This window comes from Mustelus asterias, chromosome 10 (assembly GCF_964213995.1).
Source record: "Mustelus asterias chromosome 10, sMusAst1.hap1.1, whole genome shotgun sequence".
Classification (NCBI taxonomy): Eukaryota; Metazoa; Chordata; class Chondrichthyes; order Carcharhiniformes; family Triakidae; genus Mustelus; species Mustelus asterias.
The window spans coordinates 1,489,522-1,506,373 of NC_135810.1; the positions used below are offsets into that span (position 1 = coordinate 1,489,522).

At 50.3% G+C, this 16,852-nt stretch overlaps 1 protein-coding gene across 2 annotated transcripts in view; it reads right to left on the reverse strand.

Annotated features, from left to right (window-relative positions):
* Nucleotides 1–16,852, reverse strand: part of rasa3 (RAS p21 protein activator 3) — a 138,761-nt gene that overhangs the window by 25,681 nt on the left and 96,228 nt on the right. For both annotated transcript variants that reach the window (XM_078221484.1, XM_078221485.1), the window contains exons 8-12: nt 16,514–16,590; nt 12,802–12,906; nt 10,766–10,919; nt 7,297–7,445; nt 2,069–2,183 (exon numbers count right to left, since the gene is read on the reverse strand). In XM_078221484.1, coding sequence (XP_078077610.1) covers nt 2,069–2,183; nt 7,297–7,445; nt 10,766–10,919; nt 12,802–12,906; nt 16,514–16,590 — 600 coding nt within the window. The remainder of the gene's footprint in view (nt 1–2,068; nt 2,184–7,296; nt 7,446–10,765; nt 10,920–12,801; nt 12,907–16,513; nt 16,591–16,852) is intronic.

Sequence of the window (16,852 nt, forward strand, 5' to 3'; positions counted from 1 at the left end):
GGAGTTCAGATTCTTTCACCCAATATTGACATGTGTGTGTGTGTGAGTGTGTGTGAGTGTGAGTGTGTGTGAGTGTGAGTGTGTGTGAGTGTGTGTGTGAGTGTGTGTGAGTGTGAGTGTGTGTGAGTGTGTGTGTGTGTGTGTGTGTGTGAGTGTGTGTGTGAGTGTGTGTGTGTGTGAGTGTGTGTGAGTGTGAGTGTGTGTGAGTGTGAGTGTGTGTGAGTGTGAGTGTGTGTGAGTGTGTGTGTGAGTGTGTGTGAGTGTGAGTGTGTGTGAGTGTGTGTGTGTGTGTGTGTGAGTGTGTGTGTGAGTGTGTGTGTGTGTGAGTGTGTGTGAGTGTGAGTGTGTGTGAGTGTGAGTGTGTGTGAGTGTGAGTGTGTGTGAGTGTGTGTGTGAGTGTGTGTGAGTGTGAGTGTGTGTGAGTGTGAGTGTGTGTGAGTGTGAGTGTGTGTGAGTGTGTGTGTGAGTGTGTGTGAGTGTGTGTGAGTGTGTGTGTGAGTGTGTGTGAGTGTGTGTGAGTGTGAGTGTGTGTGAGTGTGTGTGAGTGTGTGTGAGTGTGTGTGTGTGTGAGTGTGTGTGAGTGTGTGTGAGTGTGAGTGTGTGTGAGTGTGTGTGTGTGTGTGTGTGAGTGTGTGTGAGTGTGTGTGAGTGTGAGTGTGAGTGTGTGTGAGTGTGTGTGTGAGTGTGTGTGAGTGTGTGTGTGAGTGTGTGTGAGTGTGTGTGAGTGTGAGTGTGTGTGTGTGAGTGTGTGTGAGTGTGAGTGTGTGTGAGTGTGTGTGAGTGTGTGTGTGAGTGTGTGTGAGTGTGTGTGTGTGAGTGTGTGTGTGTGAGTGTGTGTGAGTGTGAGTGTATGTGAGTGTGTGTGTGTGAGTGTGTGTGTGTGAGTGTGTGTGAGTGTGAGTGTGTGTGAGTGTGTGTGTGTGTGTGTGTGAGTGTGTGTGAGTGTGTGTGAGTGTGAGTGTGTGTGAGTGTGTGTGTGTGTGAGTGTGTGTGAGTGTGTGTGTGAGTGTGTGTGAGTGTGTGTGTGTGAGTGTGTGTGTGTGAGTGTGTGTGAGTGTGAGTGTGTGTGAGTGTGTGTGTGATGTGTGTGTGAGTGTGTGTGTGTGAGTGTGTGTGTGAGTGTGTGTGCGAATGTGTGTGTGTGTGTGTGAGTGTGTGTGAGTGTGAGTGTGTGTGAGTGTGTGTGTGTGTGAGTGTGTGTGAGTGTGTGTGTGAGTGTGTGTGAGTGTGTGTGTGTGAGTGTGTGTGTGAGTGTGTGTGAGTGTGAGTGTGTGTGAGTGTGTGTGTGAGTGTGTGTGAGTGTGTGTGTGAGTGTGTGTGTGAGTGTGTGTGTGTGAGTGTGTGTGTGAGTGTGTGTGCGAATGTGTGTGTGTGTGTGTGAGTGCGTGTGTGCGAATGTGTGTGAGTGAGTGCGTGTGTGTGAGTGTGCGAATGTGTGTGTGAGTGCGTGTGTGTGAGTGTGTGCGTGAGTGTGTGTGCGAATGAGTGTGTGAGTGTGCGTGAGTGTGTGTGTGAGTGTGTGTGTGAGTGTGTGTGTGTGTGAGTGTATGCGTGAGTGTGTGTGTGAGTGTGTGTGTGTGTGAGTGCGTGTGTGTGAGTGTGCGTGAGTGTGGGCGTGAGTGTGTGTGAGTGTGTGCGTGAGTGTGTGTGTGAGTGTGTGTGTGAGTGTGTGTGTGAGTGTGTGTGTGTGTGTGAGTGCGTGTGTGTGTGTGTGTGCGTGAGTGTGTGTGCGAATGTGTGTGTGAGTGTGTGCGTGAGTGTGTGAGTGTGTGCGTGAGTGTGTGTGCGAGTGTGTGTGCGTGAGTGTGTGTGAGTGTGTGTGTGTGCGTGTGTGAGTGAGTGTGTGCGTGAGTGTGTGTGTGCGTGTGTGTGTGTGCGTGTGTGTGTGCGTGTGTGTGTGCGTGAGTGTGTGTGTGCGTGTGTGTGTGTGTGTATGCGAATGTGTGAGTGTGTGCATGAGTGTGTGAGTGTGTGTGAGTGTGTGTGTGTGAGTGTGTGAGTGTGTGAGTGTGCGTGAGTGTGTGGGGGGGCGGGGGGGGGGGGCGAGAGGTGGGTTGGTGCTGCTCACCTCGTCCACGATGGGTTTCAGGGTGACTTGGAGGTAATGCCTCCCCGCCAGTTTCATTGTCTCATCGATGCACTTGGAGGTTAAGGAGTTCCCTCGGAAGATGGTGTTTGGATCCCTGTAAAAGGAATAAATCTGCGTAGCTAAAGGGATGGAATACCGCGACCAAATCGAGAGTGTCTGTGAGAGGCTTTCCATAGCGAACATTCCCAGCACTGGTCTCATCCCCAGTCGCAACACATCATTACGGTGCCTCCTCGCATCCGACCAGGATCAGCCGGGATCGGGGGGGGGGGGGTGGTTTGGTGGGGGTCGGCGGGGGCGGGGGGGGGGGGATGACTGTTAACCAGGACATGTTTACGCTCAGTGACCCGGGGTTGAGCTGACTCCAGTACTACCCAACCCCTGATAGAAAGCAACAACTCTGAACCTCTGGAATTCGCTGTCCCAAAGTGCGGTGCATGCTGGGACAGTGAGTAAATTTAAGGAGGAGTTAGACAGATTTTTAATTGGGAATGGGTTGAAGGGTTATGGGGAGAAGGCAGGAAAATGGGGATGAGGAGCATATCAACCATGATCGAATGGCAGAGCGAACTCGATGGGCTGAATGGCCTCATTCTGCTCCTATATCTTATGAGCACATATTGAAATAGCAGCTTGAACACAGGAAAACATCCCGATCCATTTACCAGGAGTGATATTAAACAGGATTTGAGACATTGGAACGGGCAGACAGCACGGTGGCACAGTGGTTAGCGCTGCTGCCTCACAGCGCCAGGGACCCAGGTTCGATTCCCGACTTGGGTCACTGTCTGTGCGGAGTCTGCACATTCTCCCCGTGTCTGCGTGGGTTTCCTCCGGGTGCTCCGGTTTCCTCCTGCAGTCTGAAAAACGTGTTGGTTAGGGTGCATTGGCCATGCTAAATTCTCCCTCAGAGTACCCGAACAGGCGCTGGAGTGTGACGACTAGGGGATTTTCACAGTAACTTCATCGCAGTGTTAATGTAAGCCGACTTGTGACACTAATAAAATGTACAAAAAGTGACTAAAAAGCTTGGTCGAAGAGGTAGTTGATATGAAGTGCTTTAAACTAGAATCATAGAATCCTACAGTGCAGAAGGAGGCCATTCAGCCCATCGAGTCTGCACCAACCAAATCCCACCCATTAACCCATGAATCTACCCTAGCAAGTCCCCCTGACACTAAGGGGCAATTTAGCACGGTCAATGCACCCAACCAGCAAGCCTTTCGGACAGCGGGAGGAAACCCATGCAGACACGGGGAGAACATGCAGACTCCACACAGACAGTGACCCAAGGCTGGAATCGAACCCGGGTCCCTGGTGCTGTGAGGCAGCAGTGCTAACCACTGTGTTCCTGTGCCGTGAAAAGAGTTGCGAGAGATCTGGGGAGGGAATTCGAGAGCTTGAGGCTCAGGCAGCTGAACTTACAGGGACAATTCGGGAGTAGCGCAAGAGGGTGGGGTTAGAGGGCGGGGTTAGAGGGCGGAGTTAGAGGGCGGAATTAGAGGGCGGAGTTAGAGGGTGGAGTTAGAGGGCGGAGTCAGAGGGTGGAGTTAGAGGGCGGAGTTAGAGGGCGGAGTCAGAGGGCGGAGTCAGAGGGCGGAGTTAGGGTGTGGAGTTAGAGGGCGGAGTTAGAGGGCAGAGTTAGAGGGCGGAGTTAGAGGGCGGAGTTAGAGGGTGGGGTTAGGGGGCAGAGTTAGAGGGCGGAGTTAGAGGGCGGAGTTAGAGGGTGGGGTTAGGGGGTGGGGTTAGGGGGCAGAGTTAGAGGGTGGAGTTAGAGGGCAGAGTTAGAGGGCGGAGTTAGAGGGCGGAGTTAGAGGGTAGGGTTAGGGGGTGGGGTTAGGGGGCAGAGTTAGAGGGTGGAGTTAGAGGGCAGAGTTAGAGGGCGGAGTTAGAGGGCAGAGTTAGAGGGCGGAGTTAGAGGGCGGAGTTAGAGGGTGGAATTAGAGGGCGGAGTTAGAGGGCGGAGTTAGAGGACGGAGTTAGAGGACGGAGTTAGAGGGCGGAGTTAGGGTGTGGAGTTAGAGGGTGGAGTTAGAGGGCAGAGTTAGAGGGCGGAGTTAGAGGGCGGAGTTAGAGGGTGGAATTAGAGGGCGGAGTTAGAGGGCGGAGTTAGAGGGCGGAGTTAGAGGGCGGAGTTAGGGTGTGGAGTTAGAGGGTGGAGTTAGGGGGTGGAGTTAGAGGGCGGGGTTAGAGGGCGGGGTTAGAGGGTGGAGTTAGAGGGTGGAATTAGAGGGTGGAGTTAGAGGATGGAGTCAGAGGATGGAGTCAGAGGGCGGAGTCAGAGGGTGGAGTTAGAGGGTGGAGTTAGAGGATGGAGTCAGAGGGCGGAGTTAGAGGTCGGAGTTAGAGGGCGGAGTTAGAGGCCGGAGTTAGAGGGCGGAGTTAGAGGGCGGAATTAGGGGGCGGGGTTAGAGGGCGGAGTTAGGGTGTGGAGTTAGAGGGTGGAGTTAGGGGGTGGAGTTAGAGGGCAGAGTTAGAGGGCGGGGTTAGAGGGTGGAGTTAGAGGGTGGAATTAGAGGGTGGAGTTAGAGGATGGAGTCAGAGGATGGAGTCAGAAGGCGGAGTCAGAGGGTGGAGTTAGAGGGTGGAGTCAGAGGGCGGAGTTAGAGGTCGGAGTTAGAGGGCGGAGTTAGAGGCCGGAGTTAGAGGGCGGAGTTAGAGGGCGGAATTAGGGGACGGGGTTAGAGGGGGGAGTTAGAGGGCGGAGTTAGAGGGCGGAGTTAGAAGGCGAAGTTAGAGGGTGGAGTTAGAGGGCGGAATTAGGGGGCGGGATTAGAGGGCGGAGGTAGAGGGCGGGGTTAGAGGCCGGAGTCAGAGGGTGGAATTAGAGGGCGGAATTAGGGGGCGGGGTTAGAGGGCGGAGGTAGAGGGCGGCGTTAGAGGCCGGAGTTAGAGGGCGGAGTTAGAGGCCGGAGTTAGAGGGCAGAGTTAGAGGGCGGAGTTAGAGGGCGGAGTTAGAGGGTGGAGTCAGAGGGTGGAATTAGAGGGCGGGGTTAGAGGGCGGGGTTAGAGGGCGGAGTTAGAGGGCGGAGTTAGAAGGCGGAGTTAGAGGGCGGAGTTAGAGGGCAGAGTTAGAGGCCGGAGTTAGAGGGCGGAGTTAGAGGGCGGAGTCAGAGGGCGGGGTTAGAGGGTGGAGTTAGAGGGCGGAGTTAGAGGGTGGAATTAGGGGGCGGGGTTAGAGGGCGGGGTTAGAGGATGGAGTTAGAGGGCGGGGTTAGAGGGCGGGGTTAGAGGGTGGAGTTAGAGGGCGGAGTTAGGGGGCGGGGTTAGAGGGCGGGGTTAGAGGGTGGAGTTAAAGGGCGGGGTTAGAGGGCGGAGTTAGAGGGCGAAGTTAGAGGCCGGAGTCAGAGGGCGGGGTTAGAGGGCGGAGTTAGAGGGCGGGGTTAGAGGCCGGAGTTAGAGGCTGGAGTTAGAGGGCGGAGTTAGAGGGCGGAGTTAGAGGGCGGAGTTAGAGGGTGGAGTTAGAGGATGGAGTTAGAGGGCGGAGTTAGAGGGCGGAGTTAGAGGATGGAGTTAGAGGGTGGAGTTAGAGGATGGAGTTAGAGGGCGGAGTTAGAGGGCGGAGTTAGAGGGCGGGGTTAGAGGGTGGAGTTAGAGGGCTGGGTTAGAGGGCGGGGTTAGAGGGTGGAGTTAGAGGGCGGGGTTAGAGGGCGGGGTTGGAGGGTGGAGTTAGAGGGCGGGGTTAGAGGGTGGAGTTAGAGGATGGAGGTAGAGGGCGGAGTTAGAGGGCGGAGTTAGAGGGTGGAGTTAGAGGGCGGAGTTAGAGGGCGGAGTTAGAGGGCGGAGTTAGAGGGTGGAGTTAGAGGGCGGAGTTAGAGGGCAGGGTTAGAGGGCGGGGTTAGAGGGTGGAGGTAGAGGGCGGAGTTAGAGGGCGGACTTAGAGGGTGGAGGTAGAGGGCGGAGTTAGAGGGCGGAGTTAGAGGGCGGAGTTAGAGGGTGGAGGTAGAGGGCGGAGTTAGAGGGTGGAGGTAGAGGGCGGAGTTAGAGGGTGGAGTTAGAGGGCGGGGTTAGAGGGTGGAGTTAGAGGATGGAGTTAGAGGGCGGGGTTAGAGGGTGGAGTTAGAGGATGGAGTTAGAGGGTGGAGTTAGAGGGCGGAGTTAGAGGATGGAGTTAGAGGGTGGAGGTAGAGGGCGGAGTTAGAGGGCGGAGTTAGAGGATGGAGGTAGAGGGCGGAGTTAGAGGGCGGAGTTAGAGGGCGGAGTTAGAGGGTGGAGTTAGAGGGCGGAGTTAGAGGGCGGGGTTAGAGGGTGGAGTTAGAGGATGGAGTTAGAGGGCGGGGTTAGAGGGTGGAGTTAGAGGGTGGAGTTAGAGGATGGAGTTAGAGGGTGGGGTTAGAGGGTGGAGTTAGAGGATGGAGTTAGAGGGCGGAGTTAGAGGGTGGGGTTAGAGGGTGGAGTTAGAGGCTGGAGTTAGTGGGTGGAGTTAGAGGGCGGGGTTAGAGGGTGGAGTTAGAGGATGGAGTTAGAGGGTGGAGTTAGAGGGTGGAGGTAGAGGGCGGGGTTAGAGGGTGGAGTTAGAGGGCGGAGTTAGAGGGCGGGGTTAGATGGTGGAGTTAGAGGGCGGGGTTAGAGGGTGGGGTTAGAGGGCGGGGTTAGATGGTGGAGTTAGAGGGCGGGGTTAGAGGGCGGGGTTAGAGGGTGGAGTTAGAGGGCGGGGTTAGAGGGCGGGGTTAGAGGGTGGAGTTAGAGGGCGGGGTTAGAGGGTGGAGTTAGAGGATGGAGTTAGAGGGCGGGGTTAGAGGGCAGGGTTAGAGGGCGGAATTAGGGTGCGGGGTTAGAGGGTGGAGTTAGAGGATGGAGTTAGAGGGCGGAGTTAGAGGGTGGAGTTAGAGGGCGGAATTAGGGGGCGGGGTTAGAGGGTGGAGTTAGAGGGCGGAGTTAGAGGGCGGAGTTAGAGGGTGGAGTTAGAGGGCGGGGTTAGAGGGCGGAGTTAGAGGCTGGAGTTAGAGGGCGGGGTTAGAGGGTGGAGTTAGAGGGCGCAGGGCTCTTGGGGGTGGCGGGGCTGGAGGAGGTGACAGAGACGGGGAAGAGTGAGGCCACGGAGGGACCTGAAAACAGGGATGAGAATTTAAAAATGGGACTTGCTGCCTGAATGGGAAGCAGTGCACGCGGCATCGAAACAAAGATAGAGGGAGACAGGAAACACGGTTTATGTATTTGTATAAACAGCGCTCAGATTCAGCGAGGTTTTTAATCGTTTTACTCACAAGGTCCTGTTTATTTCAGCGTTGGCAATCGCACTGATGAAGGGAACAATCTTCCCATAGTGTAGGAAGAGTCTGACCAGGGGGATGGAGGCTTCCTGCTTCTCTCGACACACCTCACCCAACACATGAGCGGCCGAAGCAGAGACTGGCTGCGGAGAGTAAAGAGGGAGGGGGTGGTTACAGAGAAAAACAGCATCAAAATCCACTCAATCTTAACATCCTCACTGGAGCAAGACTGGAGAAATGGGAAAGCACCACGGGAAGGAATTACTGAGTGAAGGAGGATATTCGGCCCAGCATAGCTGTGCTAGCTCATCAGCAGGAGCTGTTGACTGTAATTATCGATCCCAATCCTTCCAGGTTGAAATGTGATGCTTGTCCTTGCTGCTTTCACTGTAAGTAGTCTCTCAACACCAGGTTAAAGTCCAACAGGTTTATTTGGCAGCACCAGCTTTCGGAGTCTCGCTCCTTCATCAGGTGAGTGGGAGTTGTGTTCACAAACAGGGCATATATAGACACAGACCCAATTTACAAGATAATGTTTGGAATGTGAGTCTTTACAGGTAATCAAGTCTTAAAGGTACAGACAATGTGAGTGGAGAGAGGGTTAAGCACAGGTTAAAGAGGTGTGTATTGTCTCCAGCCAGGACAGTTAGTGAGATTTTGCAAGCCCAGGCAAGTCGTGGGGGTTACAGATAGTGTGACATGAACCCAAGATCCCGGTTTAGGCCGTCCTCATGTGTGCGGAACTTGGCTATCAGTCTCTGCTCAGCGCTTCTGCATTGTCGTGTGTCGTGAAGGCCGCCTTGGAGAACGCTTACCCGAAGATCAGAGGCTGAATGCCCATGACCGCTGAAGCGTTCCCCAACAGGAAGAGAACACTCCTGACTGGTGATTGTCGAGCGGTGTTCATTCATTTGTTATCGCAGCGTCTGCATGGTTTCCCCAATGTACCATGCCTCGGGACATCCTTTCCTGCAGCGTATCAGGTAGACAACGTTGGCCGAGTTGCAAGTGTATGTACCGTGTACCTGGTGGATGGTGTTCTCACGTGAGATGATGGCATCCGTGTCTTGCAGAGGGCTTGCAAAATCTCACTAACTGTCCTGGCTGGAGACAATACACATCTCTTTAACCTGTGCTTAACCCTCTCTCCACTCACATTGTCTGTATCTTTAAGACTTGATTACCTGTTAAGGCTCGCATTCCAACCATTATCTTGTAACTGAGTTTGTGTCTGTATATGTCTTGTTTGTGAAACAAATCCTGCACTCACCTGATGAAGGAGCAGCGCACTGAAAGCTTGTGCTACCAAATAAACCTGTTGGACTTTAACCTGGTGTTATGAGACTTCTTACTGTGTTTACCCCAGTCCAACCCCGGCATCTACACATCTTGCTTTCACTGTAATTACTGTTTCCAGGTGATGTATTAACAAGAGACCAACAGGAGAGGGCAGCGATGAGCTGCACAGCTGCACAGTAACATCAGACAACAGGGGCAAGGCAGAATCCATAAAATACCCAGAGCGCAGAAGGAGGCCATTTGGCCCATCGAATCTGCACCGACTCTCCAACAGAACATCTTACCTAGGCCCTAACCCCATAACCCCACGTATTTACCCTGCTAATTCCCCTAACCTACACATCTTGGGACACTAAGGGGCAATTTAGCCTGGCCAATCCACCGAACCTGTCACTTCACTGTCAGGAAACAGCCCCAGAAGGTGCAGCCAGGAACAGGAGGAGAATTTCTCATCATGGAACTGATCCTATTCTAAATTCACAACACAGCACAGAAACAGGCCATTTGGCCCAACTGCTCCATGCTGGTGTTTATGCTCCATCGAGTCCGTGCTGTGCAGAAAGAGGCCATTCAGCCCGTCGAGACCCAGGGACTTGAACGGATCTACCCTGACTTTGAAGAAGAAACAATTCTTTCCTCGCTTTTCAGTCTTTTTTTTTGCTGGAATATTCAATACGAACAACTCGAGAGTCTTACCTTTAACGGGGGCGGGGTGGGGGGGAGGGAGGGGGGGGTGGTGCGGTGGGGGAGGGGTGGTGGGATCCTCTACATTTTGAGGGGGGGAGAGATTTCCTGCTTTCCGGAATCTCCATGTTTCTCTCATTGTCAGTAATTCTGCACTGATCATTGACACTTGCCCCACACATACCTGATCTTTCTTTCTCAGTCTCATTTTGCTTTGCACTGTCATGCCTTCCATCATTTAATCTCTCCTTCCTACCAGCCTATCACAGACACGGCACGATGACAGTGGTTAGCACTGCTGCCTCACAGCGTCAGGGACCCGGGTTCCATTCCCGGCTTGGGTCACTGTCTGTGCGGAGTCTGCACGTTCTCCCCATGTCTGCGTGGGTTTCCTCCAGGTGCTCCGGTTTCCTCCCACAGTCTGAAAGATGTGCTGGTTAGGTGCATTGGCCATGCTAAATTCTCCCTCAGTGTACCCGAACAGGCGTTGGAGTGTGGCGACTGGGGGATTTTCACAGTAACTTCATTGCAGTGTTAATGTAAGCCTACTTGTGACACTAATAAAATAACATCCCCTCTTGTTTTTTCACCTCCTTTTCCCGTCTTTTCCGGCCTCTGTACTCCGTTCAAAAACTTTCAAATCTCTCGTTTCTTTCAGTTTTGTTGAAAAGTCACAGACTGAAACATTAACCGGGATTCTCCGATTTCACCTGCCTCACCAGCACTGCCGGTCGGACAGAGAATCCCAGCCACGGGCGGTCGGAGAATTCCTGCCATTAACTCTGTTTCTCTCTCCACAGACGCTGCCCGACCTGCCGAGTATTTCCAGCATTTATAATATTATCTGTTCCTTTCTCATCTATTTTGTCATTCCATTCGGACAATTAAAAATATTATCTGCAGATTTAATAATTAATCTCCTAGATTAGAATAATGGTTTGGTTCATGCTTCCTTGTTTCGGTGCCTTTATCTCCTAATTTGGGATTAGGATTAGGGTTAGGGGTTAGGGTTAGGGATTAGGATTAGGATTAGGATTAGGATTAGGGTTAAGGTTAGGGTTAGGGTCAGGGATTAGGATTAGGGTTAGGTTTGCGGGTTAGATGTTGGGGTTAGGGTTAGGGTTAGGGATTAGGGTTAGGGTTAGGTTTAGGGGTTAGAGGTTGGGGTTAGGGTTAGGGATTAGGGTTAGGGTTAGAGTTACGGCAGTAAATTAGACTTTGGGGTAAGACTGGGGTTAGGGTTCGGGATAGGGGTTACAGATTAGGGTTAGGGTTAGGTTTAGGGGTTAGAGGTTGGGGTTAGGGTTAGGGTTAGAGTTACGGCAATAAATTAGACTTTGGGGTAAGATTGGGGTTAGGGTTCGGGATAGGGGTTACAGATTAGGGTTCGGGTTAGGGTTCGGGTTAGGGGTTAGAGTGAGGGGTTAGGGTAGTAAGTTAGACTTTGGGGTAAGATCAGGGTTCGCAAACACAATCATACCTCAACATCTGCTGATTTTAGTAAAAGGTCTCTCAATGGGTCGTAATACTGGGATGGGAAAACATGGTCTTCTGTGTAAACGACATTCAGTCGCAAGGAACCCAAGTCTACCGGTTTAATGGGCTTGCCGTTATCTCTGGGCTGCAGGAAATACCTGGGACACAACAACAAGAAATTACAAATCACAGATATTGCAACAGAAATACCAAATAAATATTCCTAACCCTCTGCACGCTTGTGTAATGCATTAAATAAACGTGGTTTTCTGTAAAATAAACTGAGCGTGTCCCATGTTCCACACCTTGGACGTCACACACAGATAGTCAGTAAAATCCTGGTGTGAAATGTTGCAAAATCACATCCAATAAACTTCATGATATGATTCGTGATCCACTTCTTATCCAATCAGCTTCAATTTAGCTTCCAAAAAAAAAACTGGAAGTAAATAAATGTGATTGGGCAACGGGAATTTTCTGCACTGTAGGAGTCCATGACTATGATTGTCGGAAAAACCCATCTGTTCACTAATGTCCTTTAGGGAAGGAAATCTGCTGTCCTTACCCGGCCTGGCCTACATGTGACTCCAGACCCACAGCAATGTGGTTGACTCTGCTGAACAGCCCTCTGGGTAATAATGAACGGGAAATAAATATGGACTGGGAGAGAATAAAAAACGAGCGAATGGCACAGATCATTCTGCGGTGTCAGCTGATCATTTTTAAATTTATTGGGTGGGATTCTCCCAAAAACATTCTAAGTGTCGAATTCGTGTAAAAACTGGAGTAAATCCCACTGGTTTTTTTCAGCAGGATTTTCAAACTGAATCTCCCACACGCAGTGCACTGCAGAGTGCGCGAGCGTGAATCAGGATAAAAACCAGTGGACGGGGTGTGTTCCCGCTGGAGAGGCCGGCAGCAGAGCGCTGAGCGTGCCACTGCGCACGCACTCATCTGTCATCACCGAGATCAGCGCATGCGCAGTGGCCCCGCGCTGCCGGCTGCCCGATCACTGGCCAGCACACCAACCCTGGATCGTTGCCCCACCGATACTCCCCCCGGTGCGGTCGCTGGCCCCACAGCGCAGCGGGCTGGGAGAATCGCCCCCATTAATTCATGGTGAAAGGGTTAATAGTCTCACACAAGTTTAAACATCATTCAGGCTGGAAAACAAAGGTCTTCTTATAAGAGTCTTCACAGACAAACACCTCGGACATTAGTCTGGCAAAGCGCATAAATCAGACATCTGTAACTGGGAGATGGGAGTGATCCTCAGGTACAGAAACAAGCAGTACTCTGAACCTTTCACACTGATTGGATATTATAATGAAGCAAGTGTAAGGTGATTGTGATTGGTTTATGTTAATTACTTGTAATCGATTTTGAAAACTTTAATTGCCTCTGTATTTTGGAATATGCCACTCTGGCTAGCTACAGGGATAAAGACACACTGGCTAGCTACAGGGATGTGAACAGTAGCTTCCCAGCGTCCTTGCTGTAGCTTGTATTCAAACAGCTGTTTAAGAGAACTCTGTTACTTGTTTGGTTACTCGAAGGGTGAAGCTGCGATCAATTAAAAGGCTGACATCGAAGCCACAACAATGGGGTGCGGGCAAGGCCAACATTTATTACCCACTCCTAATTGCCCCTTAAACTGGGTGGCTCACTCAGCCATTTCAGAGGGCATTTAAGAGTCAAACACATTGTTGTGAGTCTGGAGTCTCTGCCTCTTTCTAAACCTTTGCAACTGTAACTCGAGTAAGGTGGTCAGCGGTGCTCAATTCAACCACATGACCGCAAAGAGAGGAACCATGATGCTGCCCTCCACGACAGCACACTTGTCCTGTGCACTTTGCCAGGAGGTTTCTAGAAGCATTTCTGGAGGGAAAGTCCAGTCTGGCTTTCCTCCGTCTAACGCAGGCAAGTGAGGGGCAGTTGCCGGTCTCGAGGCACCTGCAAGTTCATCATGTTAACTGCTGTTGGGTCTGCACCAGGTGTGATTAAAGAAGGAATGGTTAAATTCAGTGAGCACTCGATTACCATGCTTGATGAGAAGAAGACTGCTTTAGAACGTTCAAAGGGAGGCGTAATTCTCCGAGAAATTCATCACCAAACTTGAGATTACTGGCGTTCCAAAGGTCAATCCTAGAGGAATAACATTCAGTATCTCAGGAGATATAAAGCACATCACAAGGTATGGAAAAGAGTGTAAACACTGCTGTTTATTATAGGATGTTAGCAAACTTAAATATACCTTCATATACCTAAATCTCACAGAGTGCAGTGGTTATATTACCAATCTTAGAACAAGAAATAAAAATCTGCTCATTGTAAAAATAACCATGAAGGTGTCAGATTGTTATAAGAAACAGCAACAGTTCAACAAATGTGAATTCCTCAAGTTTGAGTCTGTTCCGAGAGATTGATGATGGTGATTGGTCAATAACTCCATTACTGATGTCTCAGTGGGCTGCCGCAATGGGAGAAGATGAGCTCGATGAACGCTGCTTTCTTAAACGTCCAAAAATTCCCACGTTTCTATCAAAGCATAGAACATAGAACATAGAACAGCGCAGTACAGGCCCTTCGGCCCTCGATGTTGCGCCGACCAGTGGTACCAATCTAAAGCCCCTCTGATCTACACTATTCCAATATCATCCATATGTTTATCCAATAACCATTTGAATGCTCTTAATGTTGACGAATCCACTACTGCTGCAGGCAGGGCATTCCACGCCCTTACCACTCTCTGAGTAAAGAACCTACCTCTAACATCTGTCCTATATCTCTCACCCCTCAATTTAAAGCTATGTCCCCTCATGCTAGCCATCACCATCCAAGGAAAAAGGCTCTCACTATCCACCCTATCTAATCCTCTGATCATCTTGTATGCCTCTATTAAGTCACCTCTTAACCTTCTTCTCTCTAACGAAAACAACCTCAAGCCCCTCAGCCTTTCCTCATACAATTTTCCCACCATACCAGGCAACATCCTGGTAAATCTCCTCTGCACCCTTTCCAACACTTCCACATCTTTCCTATAATACGGCGACCAGAACTGTACGCAATACTCCAAATGCGGCCGCACCAGAGTTTTGTACAGTTGCAGCATGACCTCCTGGCTCCGAAACTCAATCCCTCTACCAATAAAAGCTAACACACCGTACGCCTTCTTAACAACCCTATCAACCTGGGTGCCAACTTTCAGGGATCTATGCACATGGATACCCAGATCCCTCTGTTCATCCACACTACCAAGTATCTTTCCATTAGCCCAGTACTCTGTATTCCTGTTACTCCTTCCAAAGTGAATCACCTCACACTTTTCCGCATTAAACTCCATTTGCCACCTCTCAGCCCAGCTCTACAGCTTATCTATGTCCCTCTGTAACCTGCCACTTCCCTCCGCACTGTCTACAACTCCACCGACTTTAGTGTCATCCGCAAATTTACTAATCCATCCTTCCACGCCCTCATCCAGGTCATTAATAAAAATGACAAACAGCAGTGGCCCCAAAACAGATCCTTGCGGTACACCACTAATAACTGAACTCCAGGATGAATATTTCCCATCAACCACCACCCTCTGTTTTCTTACAGCTAGCCAATTCCTGATCCAAACCACTAAATCACCCTCAATCCCATGTGTCCATATTTTCTGCAAAAGCTTACCATGGGGAACCTTATCAAACGCTTTACTGAAATCCATATACACCACATCAACCGCTTTACCCTCATCCACCTCTTTGGTCACCTTCTCAAAGAACTCAATAAGGTTTGTGAGGCACGACCTACCCTTCACAAAACCGTGCTGACTATCCCTAATCAAATTATTCCTTTCCAGGTGATTATAAATCCTATCTCTTATAATCCTTTCCAATACTTTGCCCACAACAGAAGTAAGGCTCACCGGTCTATAATTACCAGGGTTGTCCCTGCTCCCCTTCTTGAACAAGGGGACAACATTTGCTATCCTCCAGTCTTCTGGCACTGTTCCTGTAGACAATGACGACACAAAGATCAAAGCCAAAGGCTCTGCAATCTCCTCTCTAGCCTCCCAGAGAATCCTAGGATAAATCCCATCCGGCCCAGGGGACTTATCTATTTTTCCCCTTTCCAGAATTGCTAACACCTCCTCCTTATGAACATCAATCCCATCCAGTCCAACAGCCTGCATCTCAGTACTCCCCTCGACAACACTGTCCCTCTCCAGTGTGAATACCGATGAAAAATATTCATTTAGTGCCTCTCCTATCTCTTCGGACTCCATGCGCAACTTCTGACTACTGTCCTTGACTGGCCCTAATCTTACCCAAGTCATTCTTTTATTCCTGACATACCTATAGAAAGCTTTAGGGTTTTCCTTGATCCTACCTGCCAAAGACTTCTCATGTCCCCTCCTGGCTCTTCTTAACTCTTTCCTTAGGTCCTTCCTGGCTGACTTGTAATTCTCAAGCGCCCTAACTGAGCCTTCAGGTCTCACCTTAACATAAGTCTCCTTCTTCCTCTTCACAAGAGATTCAACCTCCTTAGTAAACCACAGTTCCCTCACACGACTGCTTCCTCCCTGCCTGACAGGTACATATTTATCAAGGACGCGTAGTAGCTGTTCCTTGAACAAGTTCCACATTACAATTGTGCCCATCCCCTGCAGTTTCCTTCCCCAACCTATGCCAGCTAAATCTCGTCTAATTGCATCATAATTTCCTTTCCCCCAGCTATAACTCTTGCCCTTTGGTATATACCTATCCTTTTCCATTGCTAAAGTAAACGTAATCAAATTGTGGTCACTGTCACCAAAGTGCTCCCTTACCTCCAAATCTAACACCTGGCCTGGTTCATTACCCAGTACCAAATCCAATGTGGCCTCACCTCTTGTTGGTCTATCTACATACTGCGTCAGGGAGCCTTCCTGCACACATTGGACAAAAACCAACCCCTCTAAAATACTCGAACTATAGCTTTTCCAGTCAATATTTGTAAAGTTAAAGTACCCCATAACAACTACCCTGTTACTTTTGCTCCTATCCAGAATCATCTTTGCAATCCTTTCCTCTACATCTCTTGAGCTTTTCGGAGGTCTATAAAAGACTCCCAACAGGGTGACCTCTCCTTTCCTGTTTCTAACTTCAGCCCAAACTACCTCAGTAGACGGGTCCTCATCATGGTTTCTCACATGGGCTATTCTGCTTAATCCCTCTCCTCCTCACTCCCCGCACCCTTTAATATCCCACCCAGTCTAATCCCACTCTCCCCCTCACTCCCCGCACCCTTTAATATCCCACCCAGTCTAATCCCACTCTCCCCCTCACTCCCCGCACCCTTTAATATCCCACCCAGTCTAATCCCACTCCCCCGTCACTCCCGCACGTTTTGTTGTCCCTCTTTTTGCAGCTACTTAATTTGTTGTTAAAATAATTGGTCAGTTTGAGCAAGAGCTTGTGACTGAAATTTCCAAGAGGAATCGTGTCCGGAGGGAAGATCCAGAAAGAAATCAAAGCGATAAAACGCAAAACAGAGATTGAGTGCAGAGCAATGGAATTAATTCTAATTCAGCAACGAATGTTGATAAGATCCCACCTAGAATGTTGTCGGGGGGCGGGTTGTGGAATCATCTCACAAATGGGTCACACCAGCTCTGCAGAGACACAAAGCTACAGAATAATATCCTAACCAATCCGGGAAATTGTAATGTTCCTTCACCTAAGATTGGGAATGAAACACCATCTGAAGGATTTCCAGATAATCTCACCTGATTTCCATCTTTTCCACATGTTCCTCCTCCACATCAAAGTGTGACTTTCGATTGTAGCTACAGGGTCTCGTCACCTACATTGCAAGGAGCAGATCAATGATGGAGGGGTTAGAATTCCCTTTGAGTTTAACTCTGCTGTGTACATGGTAAGGCCAAGATCCAACATAGCTTTTTATTCATTCACAGGAGTGTGTATCACTGGCCAGGCCAGAATTTATTGCCCATCCCTAATTGTCCTTGAGAAACATAGAAGGCAGGAGCAGGAGGAGGCCATTTGGCCCTTCGAGCCTGCTCCGCCATTCATCACCATCATGGCTGATCATCCAACTCAATAGC